Source organism: Solanum dulcamara, chromosome 4 (genome assembly GCF_947179165.1).
Source record: "Solanum dulcamara chromosome 4, daSolDulc1.2, whole genome shotgun sequence".
NCBI lineage: Eukaryota > Viridiplantae > Streptophyta > Magnoliopsida > Solanales > Solanaceae > Solanum > Solanum dulcamara.
In genome coordinates, this window is record NC_077240.1 from 18775789 (window position 1) to 18786071 (window position 10283).

General features: G+C 34.0%; 2 protein-coding genes and 1 pseudogene across 2 annotated transcripts; all 3 read left to right on the forward strand.

Moving 5' to 3' along the window:
- Positions 1-1008: 1008 nt before the first annotated feature.
- Positions 1009-3708, forward strand: LOC129886769 (bax inhibitor 1-like). Its single transcript, XM_055961609.1, has 5 exons — positions 1009-1224; positions 1697-1840; positions 1931-2022; positions 2903-3092; positions 3271-3708. The coding sequence occupies exons 1-5, from the start codon at positions 1108-1110 to the stop codon at positions 3460-3462; spliced, it is 735 nt and encodes a 244-aa protein (XP_055817584.1). The 5' UTR covers positions 1009-1107; the 3' UTR covers positions 3463-3708.
- A 421-nt stretch (positions 3709-4129) lies between these two features.
- Positions 4130-6825, forward strand: LOC129886773 (bax inhibitor 1-like; annotated as a pseudogene).
- A 1597-nt stretch (positions 6826-8422) lies between these two features.
- LOC129884804 (bax inhibitor 1-like) lies at positions 8423-9144 on the forward strand (the record flags this gene model as incomplete). Its single annotated transcript, XM_055959085.1, has 3 exons — positions 8423-8533; positions 8664-8807; positions 8897-9144. Coding segments are annotated over 3 exons (399 nt in total), but the record flags the coding sequence as incomplete, so codon positions are not given.
- Between the last annotated feature and the right edge of the window lie 1139 nt (positions 9145-10283).

Consider the following 10283-nt stretch of genomic DNA (forward strand, 5'->3'; position numbering starts at 1 on the left):
TTAAGCACGCAATTGGTTACTCATAAAATCAATGGAAAATGGTCAAAATTACTCTAGGACTATTCAAAATAGCTCAAATATATCCTTTAACTATTTTTAGGATCAAATATATCCGCGCCGTTATGAAAAGAGACCAAAAATACACTTCCACTTAACGGTTGGTCGTTAAAGCTGACATGACAATGCCACATGAAAAAATATCCACATGGAGTGTTGTGGGGTTGTGGAGGGAGGGGTATGTGGTAGTGTAGGAAATTATAGAAAAAAAATTAAAATTATAAAAAATGGGTCAAAAATACCCTTGAACTAAAGAGGAAGAGGGAGAGAGACTGGCGTGGCTGTCCATGTGGATTTTTTTTCCATGTTGCACTGTCATGTCATCTTTAACGGTTCAATCGTTAAGTGAAAGGGTATTTGTGATCTCTTTTTATTACGGCGAGAATATATTTGATCCCAAAAATAGTTGAAGGGTATGTTTGAGCTATTTCTAATAGTTCGATGGTATATTTGATCCCAAAAATAATTAAAGGGTATATTTGAGCTATTTCGAATAGTTCGAAAATAACTTTGACCCTTTTCCCGTAAAATCAATACCAACACCTACATGTGATTTTTCGGCATGCTATATTTGTCAACTTTTTCTAAATTAGTTAATCCAAATATACTCTTAATTATTTTCATGATACTTAAGTAAAGAAAATTAACTTTTTAGTTTACACAATAGTTTAATGTTTCAGTGTGATAATGTCATGAATATTTACATGTGTATTTTGTCTGTGAAAAATAAAAAATTAGAGTTTAAAACAATTCGACACTTCAGCAAATGAAATTATGATTATTACCTAAAACTTTTCAAACAACTCTTTCCCGCCAACGATCTGAACACGAGGATTCTTTTTCTTTGCTTATTTGACAAAACTACCCCTGCAATATTCCCAAACTCTGCGATAATTGAAAGGTAGAAGCGTAAATATTCCCTAAAAGAGAAACGGGGAGGGTAGTCATTGGTAACGAACTCTCTTTCAGTATAAATATAGCACAGCTCTCGTTCTTCACTTTTCTTCATCAGTTTTCCCATTCCGTTTTCTCTCTGCAAAGAGGAAAAAAATGAAATTTTCAAATATGAAAAATGCTGTGAAAGCTTACTTCGAAAGGAACTGGAACAGAGAAGACATGGTGAATCCTGATGAAATTCCCATGCACGCTCACGAAAGCTTGAAGAAGGTACATTCATCCTTACAGCTTCATTTTCATTTTCATCTATTTGATAAAAAATGTAACAATTAGTCTAAAAAATGCTGATTATAATTTGAGAATTCATAATTGAGAGATCGAGAAATCTGAGATTTATTTACTTATAGCAGATCAGAAGATGAAGCTAAATTCTTAAATCATCAATAATGATGAATTTCGATTCACAGAAGAATTTTAGGTATTGCCGTAATGATAGTTGGTTTGTTTTTAACAGCTCGGTAAGAAACACGGCAGCATTTTACTTGCTTATCTTAAATTTTCAGGATTTATGAATTTCAGTTCTCAGAAGTTTTTGAAGTAATTTTTAATTGCTTATCTTAAATCTCAAATATTCTTTTGCATTTGTTTAAGACGTTATTGATAATCTGATATAACAATTGGAGTTGCAAATGCAAATACGTTAGCATTTCCTGTGATTGATTAGTTTTTGTTGAAAATGTAGGTGTATCTTACTCTCTTCTGTGCCATGTTGACTGCTACTTTTGGATCCTTCTTGCACTTGATCTGGGAAGCGGGAGGTCTTTTCACAGTCCTTTCTTCTGTAGCAAGTTTACTCTGTCTTTACTTAACATCACCATGGAGCGTGGTACGTGATCAATGACTCATAGATTTTCTTCCAAGTTGTTGAACTATTCTTGAGGTAACTTCTTATATTGTAAATCTTCTGTCTATGCAGAAGACGAGGGTCTTAATGCTGATGATTTCTACCTTTTCCTTCGGTGCTTCTGTTGGCATTTTTACCAAATATTTCTTTGAAATAGATCAAGAGTAAGACTAGAAAGATGGCAAACATTGTGCAGATTTCTGTGGTTGATGCTCTGTATGGTTGCTTTTTGCTTTTTGCTTCCATCTTGTCATGTCATATTATCATAACCTGATTTTTGTAGTCTTCAATTATGTGTAGAGAGAGGCCTTCTGTTGATTGGATACTTTCGATCTCATTATACTTAATGACAATAACCATTAGAGTTACTCTAAATCCTAAATGAAAAAATGCTAATCTCTTAAATGTTGATTACTCTCTCTGTGAAAATTCTGAAATAAGGACTTAGGAGGTATCCCTACCTGAGTGTGTTGGTCTCTTTCACAAGACAAGGGCATTGGACTGTATTATTCTTGCCAGTTAGCTAAAAGTTGCTAGAATTACATCTAATTTGATCACTTATAATTAAGATTCCCATCCACCGGAATTACATCTGTCTTTCATGGATTTAGGAAACTACAGCTAGCAAAATGTATCTCATAAAAGGTTTTAAACAATTTTAAAGTTTGTCCATTCTTGTGTAGTTAAATATGTTTTAGCACATAGAGTTTCAAATTTTGAATTATGTTGGCTTATAAATGAGAGAAGTTGATCAATAGGGCCAGACTGTGAAAAGTACTGCATTTGCACTAAGTGAGTGAAATTATGAAACATGACCAAATTACGAAGAATGTACTTAGATAAATTTACCCCTGATTCCTGAAGTGTGTTCCAATATGGCAAAGACATTTTATATTGCATCTTGATGATGTCAATAGCAGTTACTTGCTGTTTCAATATGTGTAATTGATTAGTCCTTGTCGTTCTCTATTCTCTGTCTGTAGAGTGTTACTAATCATGGGAGGAATGTCTAACTTCAGAAAGCATTCTATGCTTGTTCTCCAGCTTTGTTGTCAGTCTTTTGGCAGGTGCAGCAATTGGCTTTGGAACTTTCTGGTTTGGAGCCTTGTTATCAAGGATAAGGATCATCCTCTACATTGGTTGCCTGCTTCATTCGTATGTTTTCATGTTCTCATGGTTTGTCATTGCTTCTGATATGATCTTTATCGGCCACGCAGCTCAATGGACTCTAAAGGTAAGCAGTTATAGACTCTTCTAGCTCCCATGCTAATAAATCATTACTTTCTGCTCAAATTTAAGATGTGTGCATACAACTTGACCGCACTCATTCTTAACTTGCTGACTCTAGTTTTGAATTCATCTCTGTCTAATGAAATGAATAATATGACATACTTGAATACTGTTTGTGATAGGTATTTGCTGTGCTGTCATTGTTCATGGGGTACTTTGTGATATATAGCCAAGAGATACTGTTTAATGCCCTCTCTGAAGATGTTAACTTTGTCAACTGCACATTCACCGTCTTCTTCAATTTACCCGCTATAGTGGTCCATGTTGCCCGATTAGAGCTGATTGAAGTAACTGAGCACTACAGACAGAGTTAAAGCTGACACGGTAAAAGTTACAATCTCGAGTTGGTACTATAGAATAAGTAGAGATTGGAATGCGCTGGGGAAACTGTAAATGATCAAGCATATAGTTCGTTATAACTACATTTTACTGATTGAATTTGGAATTCTTTAGTCTGAAGCCAAGTTCTGTGAATATTTCTTGGCAAATACTGATTGTTGATTGATTACCTTATCCCATACTTGAGAAAATTTTGAATAGAATATACGTAATTGTTCTTTCTTTTCCAAAGCAAAGGAAATAAGAATATTTGGTATTTAAGATGTTCAATCCATTTACCTACTTAACTCAATCAAAATGAGCAAATTGAACTCTTAATAGTTTCAAATTTAGGGGACTCGTAAGAACCATATGAACAATTGTACAAGCTATCTAGGGTTAATTTCACGGATGCCACTCAACTTTACTTTATTGCACCATGTAACTAATTTATTTATTTTAATTTTTACAATGGTGAAATCATTCAGCTTCATTTAAGTCCGTGGATCCTTCTTCTTTTTTTTAATTGCCGAAAGTAGCCCTGCCTTATACCCGTATAACTGAAAGGTAAAACCGTAAATATCCCAAAAAGAATAACGGCAAGGGGTAGTCGTTGGTAACGAACTCTTCTCTGCAAAACTATAAAGAGAGGTCAGGCTCCTCATTCTTCTTCATCACTTAACCCATTTCCAATTTCTCTCCAAAAAGAAAAGAAAAAAATGGATTTCTTAGAGATGGAGGTGAATGCTGTGAAATTGTACTTCAATAGGAATTGGAGAAGACAAGACATGATGAGTTCTGCACCAATTCCAGAGTACGCTCACACAAGCTTGAAGACGGTACATTTATCCTCTCTTTCCTTCTATATTATCATAAACATTCTGATTAAAATGCTGATTAAGACAATTTACTATTGAGATTTTTCGTTATTGTAGTCTTGTTACTAGAAGATGATGCTAAAATCCCCGATTCTTAAGAATTGATGAATTTCGGTTCTCCGAACATGGATAATCATGGTTTGTTTTTACAGTTTCTTGTATTTCAGTAAGAAATAAGGCAGCATTCTACTTCCGAGGATGAATTTCGATTTTCTGAAGATTTTGAAGTTTGCCGTTTTATTAGTAAAAAAACGATTGGAGATTTCGAGTAACATACAAGTTTTTTTTAGCATTTTGGATCGAGTTCTCTATTGAAGACTTGCTCCCTATTCAGTCTTGAATGTTGTTTTTGAGTTGAATTTTACACACTTTTGACTTGGTTTATATGAGCATATTCGACGAACGGGAAATTAAGATATTAAATTCACTTAGTATATATTATGATAATGCATGGAAGAAAACATCAAAGTTATAGTTAAAATTCTGTAACAGTTTAATGAACTTAATTCTTGAAAGTATGAAGTTAGCATAGAAATTGAATGGTGTTAAGAATTTTCAAACTTCCCAAAATGGTGTTAAACATTTTCATATAAGTATTGATTAGTTTTTGCTGAAAATATAGGTGTATCTTACTCTCTTCTGTGCCATGTCGGTCGCTGCTTTTGGATCCCACTTGCACTTGATCCGGGAAGCAGGGGGGGCTCTCACAGTCCTAGGTTCTGTAGCAAGTTTACACTGGCTTTACTTTACACCACCATGGAGAGTGGTACGTCATCAATGACACGTGCATTTTCTTCCAAGTTGTTAAATTACTCTTCAAGTTGCTTCTTATATCGTAAATCTTCTGTCTATGCAGAGGAAGAGAGTCTTGATCTTGATGGTTTCTGCCTTTTGCTTCGGTGCTTCTGTTGGCCTTTTTACCAAGTATTTCCTTGAAATCGATCAAAGGTAAGACGCGAAAGATGCTAAACATTGTTCAGATATGGTAGTTTTTACTGCTTTCTTGTCATAATATATTACCAAGAACCTGATTTTTGTAGTCTTCAATTGTGTACAGAGAGAGGCTTGTTGTTGATTGGTATATATACTTGTGATAACTTTATCTTTAATAATCATTAGATTTACTGGAAATCCTACATGGAAAAATTGGTATGCTTAACAGCTGCAGTAGAAGCTATTCATTTCAATTTTAAAATCCGGATCTCCTAAATGTAGACCACTACTCTCTCTGAGAAAATTCTGAAATAAGGACTTAAAAATATCCCTACCTGAGTATGTTGGTCTCTTTCACAAGCAAGGGCATTGGATTGGATGAATTGACATAAACATAGTCATTCTACGTTGTGTTCTGTATTATTCTTGCGTGCAGTTAGCTAGAAGTGGCTACTAGGAGGATTATGTAGGTTTGGAGTCTGAACAAGTCCGTAGTATTCAAATTTTTTTTTGCAGTGATGTCTCTTGTATATGATCTGCTAGGCTTCATATTGGAGAATTTGCATAATGCATAGCTTATGAATGAGAAAATTTGAGAATTATGACTAGCATTGAGTTTTAGAATGATAGTCTAATATTAGCATTGAGTGTTAGCATTGAGCTAAATTGATGACTTGTAACTAAGATTCTTGGATTTAGGGGACTGAAATGGAATTACAGCTACCAAATTGTACCTTGTTGTTCTGGAAGAGTACTGCATTAGCACTTTGTTGTTGTGTGTTCCTTATTTGAAGAATATTCTGATAATTTGAACAATATCTAACTTCAAAAAGCATTCCATGCTTTCTCTCCAGCGTTGTCATTAGATTATTGCAAGGTGCAGCAATTGTCTTTGGATGTTTCTGGTTTGGAGCCTGGACAAATAGGGAGAGGAGCCAAATCTACATCAGTGCCCTGACAGAAACTTATATTCTATTGCAAATGTGGTTTGACATAGTGGATGTTAAAGGTAAGAAGTTGTATGCATACAATGTGTTCACACGCATCCTATAACACAGTTCCCTTTTTCATAAATCATTGAACTACTTGACTCTAATTTTGAACTCGCCTCAGTATAATGAATGAATGAATGATATGACTGACTTGAATAATGCTTATGACAGTTATACGTTCTGCTGGCATTGTTCATGGGGTACCTAGTGGTATATAGCCAAGAGATACTGTACGATGCTCGCTTTGGAGAAATTGACTTTGTCAGCTGCACATTCACTGTCTTCTTCTGTTTACCAGCTATTGTGGTCCATGTTGTAAGACTCTGCCTGGGTGCAAAGATTTAGTAACACAGACAGATGATACACTTGGAACTATAGAGAGTAGAATACAGGCGGGGAACTGAAAATGATGAACAAATATGCTTTTGTGATGACTACATTTTACTGATTGAATGAAGAATTCATAGTCTGAAGCCAAGTGGTTTGAATATTTCTTGGCAAATACTGATATACTTTGTGATTAAGAAAATTTTGAATAGAATATACTACTGCATAATTGTTCTTTCTTTTTTCAAGACAGCGATCAGTCCATTATCTACTTAACTCAAAATGAGCAGATTGAAATGTTTTATATAGGGGGTCTCTCTCACTAGAAAAATATGTAAGATCTGTATGGGGTAATTATTTAGTTTAAAATGTTACAGTTTTCTATTATGTTTGGGCAAACTAACATGATTCTTTTAGTTTAAAAAGTAGTTTAGAGGGTGTTTGGCTAAGCACATTTTGGCTTATTTACGTGTTTGAATTTCGAAACACAAAAATTGTTTATAAGTTAAAATCAACTAAAAGTCATAAGTTGGTTACCCCTAACTTATAATTTTACTACATTTTTGGTTAACCAAGATTTTTATGATTTTTTCACAAACATCTTATGTAATCCTCAAAATGCTTTTCCTAAAATATGGAGTGGTAATTTTTAATTCTCTCTCTATTCCATTTTGAATTTGGGATTCTTTAGTCTGAAGCCAAGTTCAGTGAATATTGTTGATTGATTACCTTACCCCATAGTTAACAAAAATTTGAACAGAATATACATAATCGTTCTTCCTTTTTCAAAACAAGGTAATAAGAATATTTGGAATTTAAGATGTTCACGTAAGAATAACAATCCAATCCATTACCTACTTAACTCAAAAAATGAGCAAATTGAACTCTCACGAGTTATCTAAGGTTAATTTCACGGATGCACTCAACTTTATTTTATTGCACCGAGTCACTAATTAATTTATTTTAATTTTTTATCAAGAACTCACTCAACTTTGCGTAAGATCTCATTTGTTTGTATTTAATGAAAGATTTGAATCTTATTAATCATTCAAATCTCAGTTATTAAGTGGGTGTGTTTTTAGTCTAAATTTTAATCATTTTGCATCTTAATAATTAAATCTTTATTTTTCCTTCTCTTATAATCTGAATAATTAGGACAGAGTGTTCATATGCTTAAACAAAACATGACATACTTAAAGTGTGTAACTTAGAGCGTCTAACTGAATTTACTAACAAATTTAAAGATCTATCAAGTATTTTGCCTTTATTTTTTTATAATGAAAAATGACAACTTTATGGAAGTATCACTAATGACACTATATTTACCCAAAAACTTTACTCAACCATCCATCAGAATCATTAAAATGTCTCATTTGTTTTCTTCCAGTGACTTTAGATATTTTGATATTTACACAAAATTGAATGACTTATTGGTTTAAAAAAAATGAAAAAAATATCCATTGAGAGTAGAAATAAAATTTAGCAATTTAGCACAAAATTTGACAATTGGTTTTAATATAATTTGACATTTTAGCACATGAAAAAAAAAACTCAAATCAACGGAAATTCCCAGCAAATTTTATAAATATCCAAACAACTCTCATTCCCGCCAATGATCTGAACATAAGGATTCTTTCTCTTCACTTCTTTGACAAAAACACCCCTACTATATTCTCAAATATCAGTCCATAACTGAAAGGTAGAACCGTAAATATTCCTACAAAGAGTAACAACAAGGGTAAACGTTAGTAACGAACTCTTCTGTATAACAAACTACAAACACTTTTCCGATTCCACTTTCTCTCTGCAAAAAATAAAAATTGAAATTCTCAGAGGCGACGAATGCTGTGAAAGCTTCCTTCAAAAGGAATTGGAGAAGAGAAGACCTAACGAATAAAGGGAGAATTCCCCTATACGCTCACAAATGCTTGAAAAAAGTACATTATATTGAAAATCTGAGAATTTTGTTCTTGAAGTTCTTGCGTGTTTTAGTCACTCAGTAACTGTTTAGATCTTCTTATTGATAATGCGAAATCGGTTGATTAGCTTTTGCTAATAATAATACAGATATATCTTACCCTCTTCTGTGCCCTGTTGAGCTTTACTATTGGATCCTACTTCCATTTCATTTGGGACTCCGGGGGCTTGTTTACTGTCCTTACTGCTGCTGGAACTATTCTCCTCCTTTTCACTACATCGCCATTAGCAGTGGTACGTGATCACTTTATTGATTTATGTTTAAATTGGGGAATTGTTGTTAAATTTGCTTGTTTATAATATCGAATCTTCTAACTCTGCAGAGGATGAAGGTTTTATTGTTGATGACTGCTGCCTATTCCATAGGGGCTTTGGTTACCAAATATCACAATGGTAAGACTCAAAAGATGCTAAACATTGTTCAGATTTCTATCGTTGTAAGGAACCTGAATTTTCATCGACTTTGATTGTGTACAGAGAGGGGCTTTTTCATTGATTGGTTACTTGTATGAATTGGATGAACTGATGACATTAACTGTAGTCATTCTCCATAGCATCCTGTTTATTTTTGTAGTTAGCTAAACGATCACATAGTTATCAAACATTCCCACTATGCTTATCTAATGAATGCACGAGAAGTTGAGAAATATGACTAGCTGATCATATTGCTTACCTTATATGTAGGCTATAAACTAACTATTGTCTTGTACTTTTAAATGGTCAATGTATGAATTCTGAATCAATGACTTGTAACATTCCGTGCTTCTCTCTTTCATGAAAGGAGATTGGCATAACCGAAATTAATCTGTTCTCTTCTAACAACTAGCAAAATGTATCTCATACATATGTGCATCTTTGGAAATCTGAAGCCTGTTTTAGAGTTTATGCATTAATTCTTTGAGCAGTTTTAGTTTCAACATTTGCGCCAAGTATGGCTTATGAATGACAGAAATTAAAAAAATATGACCAAATTCTGTTGCTTTGCTCTGTTAGTTTCCTACATTATGTTGCCTCTTGCTGCTTTCTATTCCATATTTGAAGAATGTTCTTCCTAATCATAAGTATTTTGTTTTCAGCTATTTGGCAGGTACAACAATAGGAGTTGGTACTTTCTGGGTGGGAGCCATGTTGACAAGTGAAAGGAGCCTGTATATCCGTTGCCTGATGTTCATCTGGCTTGTCATTGCTTTTAACATCTTTGGCGGCCAAACTGCTTGGATACTAATGGTAAGCCAATGTTGTCTGTGAACAATATTATAAGTACATGTTTAGCTCTTCAATTGAACTCGTTACATTCGATCTAAACACATAGAAAAAGACTTAAAATGTATACGTATTATCTTCCTCTAGCTCTGAATTTGCCTTTGTCTCATCTCATAGGTATGGGGCTGTGCTTGCGTGGTACATGGGGTACATTGGAGGTGATGTATGATGCTCGTTTCGGAGATGTGGGTTTTGTTAACCGGGCATTCACCCACTTGTTCCATTTACCAGCTATAGTGAGCAATTATGCTATGCTACGTGTGGCTGCAGCAATTGAGCGCTACAAACAGAAAAAAACTTCGACATGCACAATTGTAGGATAAATAGCTGTTAGAATACACCTTAACAGATGGGAAACTGTAAATGATGTGCCCATACTACTGCATTTTACTGATTCAATTTGTGAAGAGGATGACAGGATATTATAAGTTGGCCCATGGACCTAAT